Here is a 20,604-nt window from a genome sequence, read left to right as displayed (position 1 = left end):
AAAAAAGAAAAAAAAAATCTATATTTTATATTTTCTTAAAATAAGTTATTAAAATTCAAAATTCATATAAAAATTATTTAAATAATATTAATTATGACATCATCGATTCGACCATTGGTCCGACTTCGGTCGGACCATAAAACCAGTAATCAATCTCTTTTTTGGTTCTTTGTCTGTTCCAGTTTTTAAAACCATACCAAAGAGAGGCTTTTTTTATTTTTATTTTTTATTTTTTTATTCGTCTATAACGTTCAACCTTGTCATTGATTATAAGTACTACACATTGTGTACACGCAATGAAAAGTAAGTTCAAAGCATATTTAAATTTGCATAATATAATTCTTATATATATAATTTTAATACTATTGATAGTCATTTTTATATTTTATTAACTCTTTAAAATTTGTTGTAAGGATATTATTAGATATAAAATGTAAATTGTAAATGTTTAAAAAAAAAATTATTGTGAATCATTTTTTTTAAAATTCATTTATTCTATATTCTTTAGTTTTGTACTTAATAACTTACTTGAATGAATATTTAGGATGTAGTCCCACATTTAATTCTAAATTTAAAAAATAAAACTCTTTAAGAATAAATAATTTAGAACACATGACACAAAATTGGAATTCTAATTTAAAATTTAAATTTAAATTTCTCTCAACTTTACTTATTATTATACATATAGATATAAATTTGCATAGACTAAAATGCCAACACTCATTTATCCAACATTGGGCCTAAGAGCATCCACAGTAGTGGATCTATAATTTTAGCTATTTAGCACCAATAAAAGTTACTTTATCTATTTTACCTACACACATACTACAGTAGTGGATCTATTTTAACTTTTAACACAATAAAATAATATAAACATCACAATTAAATAATATAATCATCACAATAAAATAATATAACCACTACAATAAAATAATATATCTCACTATCCAAAAAATACATACACAGCACCAACCACCTCTACCATCAGCCACATCCACAGCCACAGCCACAGCCACCCCCCTGCCACCACCACCTCCACCATCACCACGACCGGCCACAACCACCACTCTACTTTGGCAACCACAACACAACATAAAATAAAATAAAATAAAAAAACAAAAAAAAAACCACATTCACAACCCCATCGCCACCAGTCACCACAACCAAAATCCACAAACCCACTGTGAAAATCATCCACCACCACTACCATAACCAAAATCAACCACCACCACCACAGTCACCAAACCCATATGAAAATACATTAAAAAAAAAAAAAAAAAACTCAATCACAGCAAAGAGAATAGAGAGATGGCGTGGGTCTGATCGAAGAGGATCGGCAAAGTGGGGAGGACTGGGCGGCGTGGGTCTGATCGGAGGACTGGGCAGAGGCGTGGGTCAGAGGCGTGGATTGGCGATTTGGGACTTGGGTTGGCTTGGGCCGGTGACGTTGAGGCCGGCAGAGGGGCACGGACTGGGCGATGGGGCTTGGGGAGATCGGCGATGGAGCTTGGCGTGGGTCGGCGAGCTAGGTCGGCGGAACAGATTGGCAATGAGGGAGTTGGCCGATGAGCTGAGGGATGAGGGAGATGAGGGAGTTGGCTGGCGAGCTAGAGAGAAAAAAAATTGAGAAAGAAAATGTGCACTATAGCTAAAGAGCTAAATCTTTTTAGATTTAGCTCCACTACTGTATAATGATTTTTTGATGTTTGAGTACTTAAAAAATACCATTATGCTTATAACTGCTGTGGTTGTTTTAAAGCCGTACATGTCTGCTTTCAAATTAAACATGTTCCACTCGTAACTTCATTATGATGTAAAATATATAAGAATAATATCAACAACGCATCATCCTTGAGTAGATCGATACTAGGGCTCCACCATGCTTGACGTGATTTTTACTGATTAGACCAGAGGAAATCCAAAACGCTGGCAATTGATTTTGACTGGAGTCATAGTCAGTAGCAGTTCTTTAAATCTCCCACTTGATTTGGTTGATCAGATGTCAAACGTCAATCTGACTCTTGCCTTACGTGTGCGAGGCGTCCGCCTAAGACCCCAAATAAATTTTAACCAATTAGGTTAAATTTTTTATTTTAAAAAAGAATTTTACTAATGTGTGCCTTAGGCACACATTAATTTCTATTTTTTAAAAATAATTTATTGAGAATTGAAAAAATAATGACAGTTTTTTTAATTTTTAAAATTTTTTTTTTAAAAATAGAAAGTTTAACGTGTACCTTAAGGTCATACATTAACCGGACCCTTAAAAAAAGGTGAATTATGTAAAAGTTGAAATCCTCTCTCTCTCTCTCTCTCTCTCTCTCTCTTCTCTCTCTCTCAACAATACAGAACGAACCCACTCAAGTCCTCAACCAAAAAAAAAAAAAAAAAAAAAAAAAACAGAACGAAACATTAAAAAAAAAAAGTTCAAAACTTTTTATTTTATTTTATTTTTTTATTGTTGACAATATTGCTGGAAAAAATTGCTTTCTTTAATTCTTTTCAATCTTTCTTTGTATTTGCTGATTCTGCTACGTGTCAGACTCTCCGTTCCAACTATTCCCTTCAGATTTGAGGTTTGCCTTGATTTTTTTATAATAGATTTGTGTTGTTTTTTAACTTGTTTGATTGCTTCTTCCTTTAATGGTGTTGGATTGCATTGCCTTTACTGGTTTACTTTTATGTCTTTATTTTATGGCAATGGGGAGTCAAGTGACTCAGGTCCACTCGGACCACACCCACTTACACTATTCAAAAACTCCCTCCCCCCCCCCCCCCTCCTCAACCAATATATATATATATATAGAGGTTAACCAAAAAAAAAGGGGTTGAATCATGTAACCCAAAAATTTTAAAAATATAAAGATATTTTTATTTTGCTATTTAATTTTAAGAAATTAAAATCAGACGATAGTTTGCAAAAAATATTGTCTTTACCTTGAATCTTTTCTTAAAGATGATATTTATTTTGATGTTGCTGGTTTAGATTTATTTTAGAGTTAAAATTTTAAAAGAAGTTCTACAAATAGAAGAAACTACCCAAATTGATGTACTAAATTATATTAAAAGGTTAGATTATTTTTCAAATGCATGTATATTTTGTAGAGTTTTTATTAACAATACATGTTACAGTTGTTTTTGCATAAATGAGTTTTTTAGAACTAAAATGGATAAAATCATATTTAAGATCAATAATATCACAAGAAAGATTAAGTGCGATGATGCACAAAATCGTCAATGAGTTGATCGTCCACACATGCGCCAATTGAAGTACCTGAAGAACAAAGAAACAAAGAACCTTAGAGAGCACCGGTGGGGTGCCAACCAAAGACCCTTTGAAGGTTAAGTCAGTAATAGAAGAATCTCCAATAACTCAAAAGTGTGAGAGTTAGAAAATTTCATGTCCCTTGGAAAAGAGGAGACTTGGTGCTTATATAGTGGTGTAGAGCTGACCAAGATTGTCACGACCCAAATCCATGGAACATGGATTTAGATGCATGACTAACCTATTGAACTTATATAACTCAATGAACATAATTGATCCAAAATAAATTAAAACTCCATAAAAACAATGCTCTTAATAAATAACCTCTTACAAAAATCTAAACTCCACAAATTGGAAATAATCTCCAAAATATAAAACATGAATTACAAAATAAAAGTAACTAAAATTCTATAAGTCTTCAAGTAATATTGAAGTCACCTACAATTTCCACGCTCTACCTTGCACCTTACAAAACGATCCAAAAGTTCTATATTCCCAACTACACTTTAATTTGAAAATAGTAATTGATGGGATAAGCCACACATCTAGTAAGTAATTATACAGAATACATAACGGAATAGAGTTAAGCAAAACACGAGTATTTTGATTTTTCACAAACTCATTCAATGATATCAAAAATAATTATTCCAAAACATATAATAAATCACTTAATACATATGTAATCACATCTTAAAATCATTAGAAAACACATACATATAATTGATCAGAGTACAGTGTCACATATACACAACACATATTCTCACATACAATCCTGTGAGCGGATACCAACATCTAACCTCTGCTGGTGAGGAATCAACACATATTCTCACATACAATCCTGTTAGTGGATTTATACATATATCTGATCAATTCTAAAAACACTCATTTTGCGTCACATATCACAAAACAAAATATATACAAAATAGAATAATTTTCTTAATATTAACAATTATTCCAAATATAAAGGCATAGCGAATATCACAATATCGAATTGAACATAAATCAAAGGATGCTTGACTCTCTTAGGGAATGAATAAAAACTGAAGAGTTTATATAAATATTTTTACAATTCTTGTGTAAATTTGAAAACCCAATTTGCTAAAGGAAACGTCTTAAATACCATTTGAAAAATAAGAATATGGCTTTGAAATCACTTGGTTTTAAACAAATTTAAAGAACAAGGACCTTTTTCACTTGGTTTTAAACAAATTTAAAGAACAAGGACCTTTTTAGAAAAATTACTTTGTAACTCAATTATTTTTGGAAAATAGTTTAGTTTAGAAATCATCTTTTAAATGAGATTTGGACATTCAATACATTATTTAAAATTCGAAGTTTCTCTTTAAAACATTTTTTAAAAGTCAAAGTTTCTCTTTCAATGATGTAAAAATAATGCTTTCGATAAACTTTAGAAAACGTAAGCTTTTGTAGGGACACGTTTCGCGATGAACCGCAGTAGAGTTGGGTTCGCACGTGAAAGGGCCCAAACAATATCATTTGTAGAGAGTGGATTCGAAAGGCTAGGCCTTAGTTACTCAGTGGTGGTTCTGGTGGTGTTCATATGTGATTTAAGCGCTTTTACTGTTCGAGCCTTTCTTCTGGAGGTAGACTGGGGGCTTTTTCTTTCTTGGCCAGTCGTCCCAGCCCCCCCTCTATATTATTTATTTTTTCTTTTATACTAGTCTGCGTTCATTTTCCTTCGTCCACGTGTAGGGTCGACATTTCCAAGACTGATACTTGTCCTGTCAATCTCAACCCAAAGTTGTTGGGAGTGGTTAATAAAGTTAAAGGATAAGGCCCTGTTAGGCGCAGAGATATGCATGAGGAAGATGGTAAAGGCAGTCTTTCCTAGATATTTTAGATTTCCCTTCAAGCATGTTCCTTTACCGTTTTGCCCCTCTTCTTGGTGGATCTTTGGGTCAGCCGAGGATTGCACTGTCCTCGGCTGCTTCTCCGGGCCAATTGGGCCTTATTATTCTTGAGCTCGGGCCATGACCTTTTTCGGCTTAGGCCTTTGAACTCTCCATCAGCAAGTGGGCCTGGCCCATCAATTATTGGATCCCACAGCTTTAAAAACATAACTTTTGAAAACCTTTAATTTTTAAGAACCTAAAGAATAAAACTTGTGCATATTATGCATAATTACTTATAGTACTTAAATCACTCTAAAAGTCCAGCTGAAATACCCTCCAAATAGTCTCAAAATACTCTTAAATAGGACCTATAATCAATCATGAAAATATACTTAATATCTTCTACAAAATATAAAGTTTAGAGAACTATACAAATGGAGTCACTAGGATTTAATAAATAACCTCAATGCAAACGGTGGGTTAAAACCAATATGATCCTGTTCATGAATTTAACATTCATTGACCTACGGATTTAATATGAGAATTTTGGTATGAAAATCTAAAATCTGTCCTTATCCTTCTTAAAAATATTTGTAGACGTGTTGAACCCTTAAATGGTTCATTGTGATTGGAAAATAGTCAACACCTAGGCAATAGACTATTAAAGCTATCACTCCATCCATCATAGAACCTGGACTTTGACAAATTCTCCAGCAAGTTAGAATTAATGTTACATTATGAATCAACAGCCCAAAAGTTCTTATAGACCTACTAAAGTGACGCTAGCAGCCTAGCCTTATACATGGATTTAACAATTTTGGCTTTTGTTCTAGGGTCCGAATAGTGGCAATCTAAGGGTATTCACATCAGCTCTTGTATAAATGTGTAAAATACACATTTTGGTCACTTTTACACATTTTGAATCAAAAAACACACTACATCAGTCCATTTAAAATCGTATATAATCATCTAAAATTTTCAATGAGTTACAGTACCCGTGTAAATTTACATGGGCACTGTAGCATGTGTATTTAGTTTTTTATTAATTTCCGTTCGCACCAATTTTTCTCTCTCTTCTCCGTGCACAACGACCTCAACTCCTCATCTTCTTTTCCTCAGATGCACACAAACACATCCTCACAGAAAAATCAACACAGAGATATACTTGCTAAAAAAAAAAAAGATACACAAACACACCCACACACAAACAAACCCAAACGGAAAAACAAAAAAGAGACAGATCGGTGCTTATCAGAACGGTCGGAGCTCATGGGTCTCGCTTGATCGGAGCTCGTGGGTATGGGTCTTGCCTGATCGGAGCTAGGGAGTTCGGTGCTTATGGATCGGAGCTAGGGAGAACTGAGCTGTGGATCGGTGCTTGTGATCGGAGCTATGGATCGATGCAGTTGTGAATCGGAGCTGTGGATCGGTGCAGCTGTGGATCAATGCTTGTGATCGGAGCTGTGGATCGGTACTGTGGATCGATGCTTGTGATCAGAGCTGTGGATCGATGCTTGTGATTGGAGCTATGGATCGGTGATCGGAGCTGTGATGATGTGGATTGGTTTGTGACCGAGAGGGAGAGAGATGAGTATAGAGAGATAGACCAAGAGGGAGAGACTGGGTATGGAGAGATAGAAGAGAGAGAGAAAGAAATCAGAAAATATGAGAGAGAGAGAGAGAGAGAGAGAGAGAGAGAGAGAGAGAGAGAGAGAGAGCACGTATAAAAACGGGTAAAATGGGTTAGGTAAGAGAAAAATAATAAAATAATTAAGGAAATTGATTATTTAAATAAAAGAGGTGATAGAATAGATGAACTGATGTGGGTATTTTGTAAAAGTGATGGTATAAAATAGAAAAAGTAGGTTTTTGGTGTAAAATAGACGGAATCTTTTAGATGAGCTGATGTGAATGCTCTAAGATTCCAGAATAATTGAAATAGTGTAAAATCGTAATTTAAAAAATTACCAATTCAACAATTTACACCTCACTAAAGTTTTCCATGATAAAATTCTAACTCCTTAATTCTTTGTTTCTAACGGTGAGAAATTATACCTTGAACCATCCGATTGCCTCTTCAATTGTATGTACTCTAAACTCCTTGAAAAAATACCTCTTAACCTCTTTGATAAAACCCCTCCTATGAAAATCCTGATTACCTCTTCCTTTACCCTGTAGTTAGTGTTAGAGACGTGGGCTTAGTGAGGTAGCGGACTGCAGATACTAATAAAAAGAATACCTATGGCCCATCAATTATATTTAAAAGAAATTTAATAACAACTTCAAATAAAAGTATGTGGGGTATTACAAAGATCCCATGAACGTAGGACCTTTCCTTGTAGGGAAGATATGAAGTTAATGTTCCGAGATCTCAGGGTTTTATTTCCCATATTGGAAGGATACAAATATGTAGAGGAGACCTTGGTGCTTATATAGTGGTGTAGAGCTGACCAAGATCCCATGAACGTAGTACCTTTCCTTGTAGGGAAGATATGAAGTTAATGTTCCAAGATCTTAGAGTTTTATTTCCCATATTAGAAGGATATGAATATGTAGAGGGATCTTTGGACGTGGTGTGTAAGTTCTTTCCATATAAGGAATCATGAGTGGAGAGTATGCAAATGGAGTGGGACTAAGTATATTCCACCATTGGTATTGGTTAACTCGATGGGTAGATTCATAGCCGATAACGAATGTGGATGGAGGGTATAGACAATGTCACGTGGCCATCAGACTTAAAGGAGATGTTTTATCTAGAAGGACACCTTTGTCCCGAAGGGTATATTTGTCCCAATGGGTATATTTGGCTCGAAGGGTATATTGATCCCTAAGGGTATATTTGTCTCGACGGTTATATTGATCCCAAAGGGTATATTTGTCTTGATGGGTATATTGATCCCAAAGGAAATATTTGTCCCGACGGGTATATTCATCCCAAAGGGTATATTTCTCCCAATAGGTATATTGATCCTGAAGGGTATATTTCTCCCGACAGGTTTATTGATCTTGAAGGGTATATTTGATTCAAAGGGTATGTTGAACTCGAAGGGTAAATGGACCCAGGGGGCATTTCCAACCCGTAGGATAAATGGACTAGAAGTGCATTCCAATGCGAAGGGTAAATGGAACCAAAAGGGTAAATGAAACCTAACAAGTACCTTCCAACTTGAAGGGTAAATGGACCTGAAGGGTAAATGGAACCCGAAGGGTAAAAGGAGACGGAAGGGCAATCCAAACCCAAAGGGTAAAAGGAGTTGAAAAATTTCTTAGTTAAAATATTCCTTATCAAAGTGGACGAACCATATTATTTATTGAAAAAGAAATGTTAAAGGAACTTGAATACAAATATTTAATAAGTAATTTTGCATTTAAAAAAGCAAGAAGAATAGATTTTAAGTAGAAATTTTTTTAAGTAATATTTAATTTTTTTTAGAATAATATTTAAATATTTGAATATATGAAATGCCTCATTTTAATCTTCCCCTTGGGGCTCAAAATGCATAGCTTCGCTAGCCGCTACTGCTAACAACAAAACTAGCGATTTTGACTTGTGGACACCCCCAATCAAAATTTTTGTCTTTGAGTGATTTTTTTACCCAAACTTTACCCTAATACAATTCTATTAGTAGCCGAATTGATATGTTTTGGTACTAGCATGCTTCACGGTAGTTAATTTCACCCATTCTTATTTTTATCATTTATTACTTGCATTTTTGTTCGATTTTAGTCCCTTATATCTGAGATTGATTTGATTAGTCCTTTAAATATGAGACCAGTTTTGCATGATCCCTTAAATTGAATATGGTGTGCCTCGGCATTCTTGTTAGTCAAGCACACAGAATCATAGATAGAATGACTAAATTGCTATAATTTAAAATTTTAAAGTAATAAAATTAGACGTTTTATGATTGATCAAAAATTCATTTTACCCTAAAAATTAAGGTCTTAAACCATGCCCAATCAAATGAAAATTTTCCTTATAGAATTTAAATCCTTCTTTCGGTATGCAAAAAGAAATCTTCATCAATATATTAAGAGGATTCATAAAGTTAGTTATTGTCCTTTTGATTTCCAAAAATACCCATAATTTAATTAACTTATCTTTATTCCTAAAACATAAAAAAGAAGTTAAAACTATAAATTGACAAAAATTAAAAACAAAAAACCTACTCATGTTTATAAAACTACCCCATGTTCTATAAAACTTTGCACAACCCCATCTACACAACCAAAACTACCCCATGTTCTAAAAAAAAACTACCCCAAGTTCCTATTAAAAAAAAAAACTATCTAAAAAAGAAATCTCATTACACGCACGAAGCGCATGTGTCGTGTGATGAGGCTAGTATATATTAATTGGAATTGCTAACTAAAATCAATGTAGTGTTACTCAATTTTTCATTATTTTATATAGAGTTTAAACATTTCATCACTGATATTAAAAGGCATAAGGGATGAATCAATTTTGGCAACATAGTGTGGGAAATATTCATGTAATTTACCCTAAGAAAATTGATAAGCATGAATGAGAGAGAAAACTACTTACAATTTTTTTTTTTTTTTAATACAATCGCGGTATTCGATGTATGTTATTTCTTCGTGACATTCTTTAATTTTATCTCTAATGCACTTGATTATTAAGCTTTGGCTATGATCATAGGATTCATCAAGTTGAGAGGGATGAACATGGTAGCTAGAAAGTGAAGCGGGATTAAAAAATGTATCAGCAGCTTGCGCTTCAATTAGAATAAGGATGAACAACTCCACGATCGCGAACACAAGATTTTTTATACATTTCTTTGCCATAGGCTTTCTTCCACCCTGCCAATATTTTTATTTGGATGCTTTATATAAATAAATAGGTATAGGGCTTAATTTCTTTATATTTTTATATATAATAACTTCTTAGCTAAGGAATAACTTAAAAAAAAAAAGACTTTTTGGAAATATGATTTTTTTTTTTCCTGTTAATAAACAATTATTCGTAATGTCTTTTGGTTTGCGTGACAAGATTTACTAGATTAATTATAGGATTAATATATGTGGTTCTTGCCCAAATCATTTTATTATTCATTTACGAGAAAATATCATCAATTGTTGAAGTTAAATGATAAAGTGAATATTGAAAAGCTTGTACGTAAATGAAACTTGCAAGAAATGAACAAATGATTTCTTTAAAATTATGAACAGATATTTGGAGTGAAATTCACTGCATCAAGTTAAAATATATTGTGACTTTATATGGTAATAACTATATAGACTAAATGATTAAACAAAATTTATACATTGATCTAGTTACAAAATTGGTTATAGCCTAAGATTACAATCTTACTCAGTAAATTACTACAGATGTTGAAAATCTAACTGTTAAATTGCATGTTCTTTATGTTTTTAATATACATGTCAAATTTTGTGTCAATCTGATATTATTTAACTATATGATCTATAAGTTTATATTTTATGCATAATTTTAAATTACAAAAATTTGCAATTGAACAATTTATTGATGACATAATTATTGATATTTAATTTTCTAGAAATTTTGTAAGTATGGAGGATATAAGAAGAAGATATAATCCAATGGTGGATTTGTCAAAATTTACCTCCAATAAAAAGATATTGAATAAGGTTGTAACCTAAGATTACAACTAATTTTGTAACTAAATTTTGTCTATATATATATATATATATAAATTTAAACTTATTTCCAAATTATAAAAGAAAAGATTTAAAGATAACTCTTTTTCTTTAAAGCAATGTCTTTTGACAAGAGTTATGGACACCCCCCCCCCCCCCCCAAAACAAAACCAAGAAATATATAGGTACTACTAAGGGTTTTCTTAAAAATAAAAATTGTCTAAGCCTGTAGGAGTTTAGTTTCATTCTAATGTACATATGAATCAACCCTAAGGGCAGTCTCAAACTCTCAATACCTTATTTTATCCCCTAATTTTCATTTATCTAAGAATCCGAGAGAACCTAATTTTCTTGAAAATTGCACAGCCTCAAAAACTAAATTGACCAAGCTTTATCATTCCAACTAGTATCGATTGGATGGATGAATTTCATAAATTTATGGTTTAAACCCTAATTTGGATCAATTTGGACAAACTATTCTAATACTACTAAATGTTGCTACCTTGTAGAGAGCATGCAATTTTGAGGTAAGCCTTCCAATATTACCTCATTTGGACCAAATTGAAGTAAGAAGGCCACAAATTGAGCGAACAAGAATGGAAAGATTTGTTGAAAATATCAGGTCTGAAGCACAAAAACAATCTGGGGTGGGGGCACACACAAAAGAAGAAAAGTTGTCATAAAATATGTATGGTGAGCCTAAAGAGAGTCGGATTTTGCTTCTGATTGGGCTTGTAGGATTTTTTATTTTATTTTTGATGTCTATTAACAACTTGTTCCCATATAACTCTAGATTACTAGAAAAATTGGGCACAAATTAATTAAGGTGGACACGTGAAATTCTTTACTGCTATTCTTTTATATCCAAAGTCATTCTCTATGTTACCTCCTTAATTAACAAGTTCGTTTTTTTACTACTATACTAATGTTATTTTAAGTATTTCTCTACCAATTTCCATTATTTGACTCGAATCGATTACAAGTTCAGTAATTGCTCTCGTCTTACATAAACTCTCAAGCAAATTTTCCTCATTTTATCAATAAGGGCTATTTGTGTCCATCATTTAGGCTCATCAAAGTCATAATGGATAGTGGCTGAAAACGAGGAAATGTCCCATAAATGAATCTATATAGGAGGGACCTTGATCAAGGGGATAGGTATCAGACTACTTTTACTTTCACCAAATTAATTCTCCTTATCAAGAAACTTTTAAAGGTATTTGAACTATTGGGCCAATACCACACCGATACCGCTGAGCTTTTTGACTTAGGAATGACTGTTGAGTGCCTATACCATTCTCTCTTTCTTTTTCTCTCCTCATCCCTATAAATCTAAGAGTTTCATTAGTAAAATCTCCTTAAAAGATCTATACCAAAGTTGAAGAAGTTCTCACTTCTGTTGCATGTTGCAATTAATCATCCAATATAATTGAGGCCCTAAATTATCCATCGTGATCGTCCAATCAACAATCTACTCCTTTCAAGTTTCAACTACTTGTGCAAATATTGAATGACAAGTTGACAACAACTTGGAGTATCTTAGGGTAAAAGAAAAAAAAAAGCATTTGAAACTTGGAATTTGATTATAATTCCTGCTTTATAATATAGCAAAAGTATTGAAATGATAAATAACAATAAGTTCAAGCTCAGTTTGAAAAACAAGTTGCAGGGAAACAAATGGTATAACATAGATGCCCAGAAAATTATAGAATTCTCTGTAATCCCACATACACTATACTGACTAATCACAAGGCATTTCCTTCCCCGAGCATTCATGATGACGAAAGAAACATCAGAATATTCAATATGAATTACATATACAAGCACAAAGGAATGGAGCCAGAAACAACAAAAACCTGGGCATTTAAGTGCTTGTCAATCGGTAGGGATCCAAGGTTTTGTACTGTCTCTCCACTTGACACTGTTTGGTAGAATGAAGCTTTTGAATTGCTGCACAACAGGAAAAACAACACCAAAACAGTGAATTTTGCTTGGCCAGAAGTTTGATTGATAATCCTCTCATTCCATCTGTTCTATTTGTCAGGTTCATTGACCACTCAAATCTGATTTTTTCCCTAGTTTTCAGAGTTTGGACTTGATAGGCCCAAAAGTGCATCCCAAATACCTTTTTTCAGTCCGGTAAGGATTTGATTTTTTTCTGAGGCTGATGTTGGGGATCAGAGCAGTCATCCATATTGGGGTGTGTATAAATGGCCTTTTCACTTCACTGGTCTTACACCAACGGTACGTAGACGAAACCGATACTGTGGCTGCGACTCTTCATCATCATCATCATCTTCTTCTTCGCTAGAATCATCTTCAACTCTGTCCCACCTTGCATAGTCTAGAGTTGTGTGTCCCTTAGGTTTCGGAATTGTTTGCCATCCTTTAGTATCTTGTTCTGATTCCTTGTTGCTCTGTACTTTAGAATCTTGTTTCAATGATTCCTTTTTGCTCTGCACTTTAGGGTCTTGTTTTAATGATTCCTTGTTGCTCTGAACTTTTGGATCCTGCTTTAATAATTCCTTGTTGCTCTGCACTTTAGGATCTTGTTTTAATAATTCCTTGTTAGTCTGCAATTTAGGGGCAGTAACTGCAGTAGTAGAGGAGATCATTTTAGGCTCAGATTTGTCTCTTTCTTGTTCATTTGGCTTCTTAGACCTCAGCATCTCAGAGACAATAACTTCAGCATTAATAATAGTCCTATTAACCTCAGCTTTCTGATTTCTTTCTACTACAATTTCCTCTTTGTATTGTTCCTCTTCATTTTTATTTGGTCCTGCTTCATCTTCATCATCTTCCTCTTCTAGCTCTGCCTCAGATTCAGGTATTGGAGCAAGTGACTTTCCTTAAGCAGAAAAAAGAAGAAAGAAAAAAAGAAAAGAAAAGACTCATTTACTAATAGTTGGGAGATAACTTCAACCTTATAATCTAGGCTGCATATAAATAATGATTGAGCTAGTTAAGTCAGCTACAATTTTTCAAATAACCTGAAGAATAGTTCATAGAAACCTAAAGGTAATATGGGAAAACATGCCTAAATAAGACATCCTACATCCTAAAGCATGTAGTAGTAGTGAAAAAAGACATTAAATAAGGAGGTAACAAAAAATTAGTGGCCAAGCCTGATTAGGCGATGAGGATCCATAAAATTCTTAGCACAATTTTCTTGAATAAATAATTAAGTTGAGTTTATAATTTGCATCCAAAGGCATGATAATATCTTTGACAGCCCCTTAGTTTCAACTAAGGTAGATCATAAGTTATAGCAGCTTCATATGACTGCTATAGTGCAACAAACTGGATCAGCATTTGATATGTCGAACCAAGAAGATAACTACCCTAGATCAAAAGCCAGCCACGATTGTATGAATAATAACCAAGAAATAAATTCACTTATATTGATTGGAAAATGGATAATGGCCCTACAGTATTAGAAGCACCATAGCATAAGGACAACAGATGAACAGTGATCACATTTCAAATGTGTTTCAGTCAAGTAATCATATGCAGCTAAACAGAAATAATTGGGAAAGAAAACCAGCATCAACCTACTACGGGCAGCAGGTGATGAGGATCTCGATGAAATCCACCAATAGGCCTCATGTTATCCTTTCCAAAATGGTTTTACAAATAAAATCCTAAATTACTACTTTTGGCGGACAACAAAACATATTAAAGTGATGGCCTGGGCCAAAAGAAGAGATGAGAGTCTACCAATTGTGTCTTCAAACGAGCATGAAGGTTTTGATAAACTTCTGATGATGGATTCAAATCCAAGAGCCTGTTGACATCAAAAAGTGCTGAGTGATACTCCTTAAGGGTTACAAGTGTTTGTGCCCGCAACATTAGCGCTCCAGTGTGATCGCGATCAAGTTCAAGCACTGAGGTACATTCTTCTGCTGCCTAAGATGGAATTAGGGAAAAAAAAAGTTTATGATAAAATCAAACCATATGAGAGAGAGAGAGAGAGACAATAATACAAGTGGAAATCTAACCAATGATGATCAAGCCAACTGCTAATTCTTGCTAACAAGGTTTACCTCAATCAGCCATTCAGATTTTAGATAAAACCACTAAACAATTCTTGCTAACAGGGAGTAAACAATTATTTTATACGTAGAAGGACAATTGCACGAAAAACTTTTAAAACTTAATCGATGGAAAATCTTGAAATTTAAAGCAAAGAATAAGTTTGTTCCTTGTACAAAATTGCAAAAGAGTTAATTGAATTTTTGTTTGAATTCTTATGACTGGCCAAGGATACTTCAACAACAATCCGAGACACACTCCTCTATTAAGTGTGGAATATAAAATGTCTTCTCAAAGGAAAGCATATATACACATCAATCCAAAAAAATGAAAAGCAGATTTTTTTTTTTTTGGGGGATAAGTAATAGAATTTTATTGCAAAAGAAAAGGAATACTCTATGTTCACGATGATGAACATAAAGCACCTTGAAAAAGATACAAGAAAATCAATTAGAAGATCTAAGATAGTTGGAAATCAAAAATGGAAGAACAGTTGGTAAAACACCATGTCTGAGACCAATCATACAAAGTATGAAGCAGCAAGGACTTCAATTGCTCAATAGATCTCACACTCTCCTCAAAAGTACGGCTGTTACACTCTTTCCATACTGACCACATCATGCACGTGGGCACCAAAGTTCCATATATTCGAGGAATGTTTACCTAGCCAATTGCGCCAACCAAAAAGGAGAAATGCTACCTTGTCTGACAACACCCATTGAATCCCAAACATCATAAACACTTCACTCCATAATGATTATGCAATCTCACAATGGATCAAAAGATAATCCACCTTTTCCCCACTGCAATGACACATACAACACCAATTGACTTGCAATAAACCCCTCTTGATGAGGTTATCAATTGTAAGAATCTTACCCCACGCAGCTAACCACAAAAAGAAAGACACCCTCCTAGGGACCTTCACCCACCAAACACTCTTCTATGGAAATGAATAAGCATCAGTTCCATCAATAGCATTATAAAAAGAGCGAAAATCAAAATGGCGACTCCTATCTAACCTCCAAGACAACTTATCATCCCCCAACCCTCGAGTCAATCATGAAAATCTCTATGAAAACGCAAGTTCCAACTTCTCACTGCTCCCTGTGATGGTGGATCCAACACATCAGAATTGAAATCATCCTTATCCACCGAGCAAGGATCACGGTTGTCTATAACGTCACCATCCAAGATCATTGCAACCTACTGTAAAAATTGGCTTAATTGAGGAACCTCATGGGGTCCCTTCCACTTCAATAATTAAAGTAACATCTTCATTCTACAGAAGCATCCGCAAGCTTATGACTAGACTACCAGGAGAACTCCTAGTGGGGATATAGAACCCAAGATGTCTGGGTCTACAGCTCATCCGAAGCCTCGGACCACTAGGATGCACCCTAAAAGTTGGTTGTTTTCTTAAATTTTACTACTTTAACTACATACAATTAGGTTGGTTTCTTGCAATTTCATGGTACATACACAAATTTAACTCACCCATCCTAACTATACAATAGAAACAACTCTCCTTCCATAACCACCATCAAAGATTCAATACTAGATTCCAAACAAAAAAAAAAAAAAAAAAAAAAAAAAAAGCATGCATCACTAAAAATAGAGTCAATTAAACTCCAATTAACAACAACAATCAAACAAACAGGCCTTTCTCTCTCTGTCTCTGACACTCATGAATTTAAAAGAAGAAGAAGGAGAAGAAGGACCTTGTTGAAATGGTGGAGTTTGAGAAAGCAAGCGGCGCGGTTGCTATGGAGAGCGATCTTCTGAGGATTGGTCTTCGCCTTAGAAAGAGCTTCCGTGTAAAACCCTAAGGCCTCCGAGTATTTCCCCTCCCTGTACATCTGGTGCGCCCGCTCTATCTTATTCACCGCTGCCGATGCCATCGCTACCTCTCTACCAATCAATCTCAACCGTCCGTCCAAAGTATTCGAACAAAATTACACAGAGAGAGTCAGAAGAAGAAGAAGCTGGAGTTTATGTTTGTGTTTGTGTTTGTTTGTACAGCTATGATAGCGCTGTTGTGAATCTTGTGATGCTTATCATTTACTGCTACTGCCTGCTTCACTCTTCAGACAATTTTTTTATTTATTTATTTGGATTTGTTTTTATTAAATAGGAGTTTTTTTTTTTTTTGGTCTTCGTCTATGGGAGGATTGGTTTGAAATTTTGGCAGGTGGAGTAAAAGTGGCAACATGTGGTTTGAGCCCGCCAACCAACTTGAAATTTTTTTTGGGTTTAAACCAACTTGAAATTATATGTAAGTCACGATTTTTATTTATAATATTTTCTTAATAAATTTTAGACAGTAAATTGTAATTGGCTTTAACTTGAATTTATCATTGAAATTATTTTTTTGTTCACAGCTAATGGTAAGTAACAACTTATCAATTAAAATTTGTTGTGAAAATACTGAAATTGAAATTTTTTTTATTAAAAGTATTATAAATAAAGTTAAAAGATAATTGAAATAGTATAATGAGATTTATAAATAGTATTAAAAAATATAATAAGATTCATAAATAACAACAAAAATAAACTAATAGAAAAATGGTTGGCTTTTTAAATCAATGCCAAATTATTGTAATGGATGCTGTCTGGCTTCTCTGATTTACAAGTGTTTGGCGTACTATCTCTATGCCTACCTTTTTCTGCTTTTAATTTTGCTTTTTAAATATCTTTAATAGTGGCAATTTTTTGGTTTTGGATTTGAGTGAAGTAATTAAGTGTACCTTTTTCGCAATACAAGTTATCATATGATGAATGATTGGAAAATTTTTTTTTTTTTGAAGGCATGCCTTTTAAGTTATGTTTACACTAGTTCATCAAAAAAAAGTTATGTTTACACTTTAGGGGAAGTTATATAAAAAGGTCGTGAATGTACATGCTAGTTTATATTATATTGGGTCTTTAGTTCTTAGTTTTTATTATTATTAAAATCTCAAATTGATGAAGCTGTTTCACTTTCACTTTGAAATTCTCATCCATCTCCGTTATTCATATAGATGATTTCCTAAGTCCCTTTATTACTCTAAGCATAGTTCCTCTCCAAAAAAACTCTTATTGATAGTTTTTCTCCTATCTCTATTCTCTCTACTCAATGAAAGACAAACTAATAAATTGGAAATATTAACGAAGCCTTAAGGGCATTAGTTTAGGTCCAGAATTTCTTTGGGTTCCTTCTTTGAGTTGTTGCAGGTGATCCAAGAACGACCTTACCAGTGGCTTTATTTGCAAAAACAGCATGGTCAATCTAGTATCACAGAAATAAAGTTCGCCTTGATGACGCTTCTATGCCACTAGAAACATTTTTTGGTTTTGCTCGAGATTATATCCGAGACTTCAAGAAACTAGTCAAGGTTCCTCCCAGCATCTGCCGAAGTGTCCCAAAGACATGGTGTCCTCCTGTTTCAGATTTAGTGAAGATAAATTTTGACGGAGCAATGTTTGGTGAGTTTGATGAGGCTGGCCTTGGAGTGGTTATCCGAAACTCCAAGAGTGAGGTATTGGCTGCACTCTTTGAGAAAATTCAAAAGCCAACTACGGTTGAAGTCCTAGAATTACTTGCTACCAAGCAAGTGGTGAGTTTTTCCCTTGAGATAGGTTTTACCAAATCAGTATTTGAAGGGGATTCCGAGTCGGTGATCAGGGCTTTAAGGTGTGGGGGTTGGGAAAATTCTCGTGGTGGTCATCTTATCAATGATATTTTATTTTCATATTGTTCGGCAAGGTAATGCAGTTGCACATGCCTTAACCTAAAGAGCTAGACATTCTATTCTTTTTCTTGTCTAGAAGGAGTATGTTCCTCTAGATGTTCGGTCATTTGTTTTGTCTGATTTTCACATTCTTGATTAATAAAGCAGAATGCATCTCTTTCTCAAAAAAAAAAAAAAAAAAAAAAAAAGAAAAGAAAAAAATTGCTCTAACGGCACCCATTAACATGATCCTTTATAAATAAGCACTAGTTGAATTGTAAAATTTTAATCTAAGTTTTTTTTTTTTTAGTTAGAGTGAATGAAATGAACAACCAAAAAAAAAAAAGAAGAAGATTGAAACAAATAAATATGTAACTTTAATTAACAAAATTGCAGTTCTAAGACCAGATTTGAAACAGGATATAAACTCTAGGCCCTTTTATGTAATTTCCACTACTGTTTAAGATTCATCTTCTATATTTAATAAACACTCTTTCTTTCTTTTACCTAGCGTTGTCTTCATGTCCGACTTCCTTGGACTCCGTCTACATGTCAGGCTTTTGACGAGCATATGAATGGGCCTTTGTCCATCCTTGGACTGGACCTATAGGCTTCATTTTGTGTTCGGATCCCTCCCTCTTACCCTGCTTATGATTTTTTTTTTTTCCTTCTAATTTTTAATAAGGTACAACGTGTAATAATTAGTCAAATTATTAAATAAAAAATAGCATGTAAGACATAAATACGTACATATACATTTAAAATTAAACACAATTTTTATCATAAAAATATAAATAATTAGTCAAATTATTATTTTTTTTTTCAAAAAACGTAATTAGTCATATATTAAAATCCTTACCTAAATTTAATACTACTTATGATCATTTTTTCTTCTTCTAATTTTTAATAAGATAGAGCGTTTGGCGATCTTCATTGTGTAGTGATTTTATTGAGTATATGTGATTGGTTTCTTTTTTTTTTTTTTTTTTTTTTTTTTTTTTAAATTTTATAATTCATTAACATTAAATTTTTAGTATTTTGTACTCATTAACTTATTTGGCACAAAGATTAAAAAATTTAAGTGGACACATGGTATAAACTTAAGTGGATAATTATGGTGCGATTCTTACATAAATCTAAACACATGACATAAAATTAGATTCTAATTTCAAATTCAAATTAAATTTTCTCTAAGTTTTGCCTATTAATATATACTGGTGTGTAATCTGTGCATATGCATGATACAATTGAAAAAAAAATTACAATTACACACATATATGGATTTAAATTATACTCTCTTTCTCTTTTATTTTAATTTCTTTTGGATATACACATGAGTTTACTTTTTTTTTTAAAATTTTTTTTTATATTGAGTAATTGATAATTTATTTATATTACACTTCGTTTTTTGCACCTCATTAATTCAACTAGAAAAAAAATTAAAAAAACTTAAATAGGATGCGTGACGCAAAATTAGACAACAATTGAAATCCAATTTAGAACGTAATTGAATTTTCTTTAAGCTTTACCTATATGTATATATATAATATTTTTTTTCTTGATAACAATGAGGTAATACAAAAACTCAACACATAAAAGTAGTATAAACAGTAATCCTATAAACAATTTTTTTTTTTTGATAATCAATCCTATAAAACAATTAAACATTCACTAATGAAAATAGAGTATTTTACTATTATATACTTTGAAATTTGAAGACGACTGCCTTTCTAGACTCTATTGATGGAACCTCTATTGCCACAGATTCCATATTTTTCCTCAGTACCTAGAAACATTACAATGCTCTTCGTTGATGAGCCACGGTTCCTCTTTTTTTCTTGTTTGAACTTATTAGAGTTGATGAGCTCGTTGTAGAAGGTGCGGTTCTGCTTCAACAACATCATGCACGGCAGCATGGGGGGGCTCTTGACCAAATAAACAGACAGTCAGTGCTTGTCCCGTACATTTTTCTGGAGTATTTTTAAATTAAACTTCTCAACTTCCGAGAGGAGAAAAAATAGAGTTCCCACACTAGGTGATTTTTAATGGAAAAATATACCAGAAAAGTTTTAGCATCCACAAACTCCTAGTTTTATGGATAATTCTA

The 20,604-nt window shown here is 33.3% G+C and overlaps 1 protein-coding gene across 1 annotated transcript; it reads right to left on the bottom strand.

Moving 5' to 3' along the window:
* Window positions 1-12,333: 12,333 nt before the first annotated feature.
* LOC126720681 (uncharacterized) lies at window positions 12,334-16,881 on the bottom strand. The gene is made up of 3 exons (XM_050423428.1): window positions 16,509-16,881; window positions 14,473-14,661; window positions 12,334-13,598 (listed from the first exon to the last, which is right to left on the bottom strand). The coding sequence occupies exons 1-3, from the start codon at window positions 16,686-16,688 to the stop codon at window positions 12,975-12,977; spliced, it is 993 nt and encodes a 330-aa protein (XP_050279385.1). The 5' UTR covers window positions 16,689-16,881; the 3' UTR covers window positions 12,334-12,974.
* Between the last annotated feature and the right edge of the window lie 3,723 nt (window positions 16,882-20,604).

The sequence above is a fragment of the Quercus robur genome, chromosome 4 (assembly GCF_932294415.1).
Source record: "Quercus robur chromosome 4, dhQueRobu3.1, whole genome shotgun sequence".
NCBI classification, from domain to species: domain Eukaryota; kingdom Viridiplantae; phylum Streptophyta; class Magnoliopsida; order Fagales; family Fagaceae; genus Quercus; species Quercus robur.
The sequence above is the reverse complement of the archived record's forward strand: the minus strand, read 5'-3'. Positions and strand labels throughout refer to the sequence as shown.

Excerpts from the sequence above, each read along its gene's own strand:
- LOC126720681 (XM_050423428.1), bottom strand. The coding sequence starts at position 16,688 with ATGGCATCGGCAGCGGTGAATAAGATAGAGCGGGCGCACCAGATGTAC. Across the intron at positions 14,662-16,508 it reads AACTCCACCATTTCAACAAG|GCAGCAGAAGAATGTACCTC; the intron begins GTCCTTCTTCTC and ends ATTCCATCTTAG. Across the intron at positions 13,599-14,472 it reads CTCGTTTGAAGACACAATTG|TCACTTGCTCCAATACCTGA; the intron begins GTAGACTCTCAT and ends GCTTAAGGAAAG.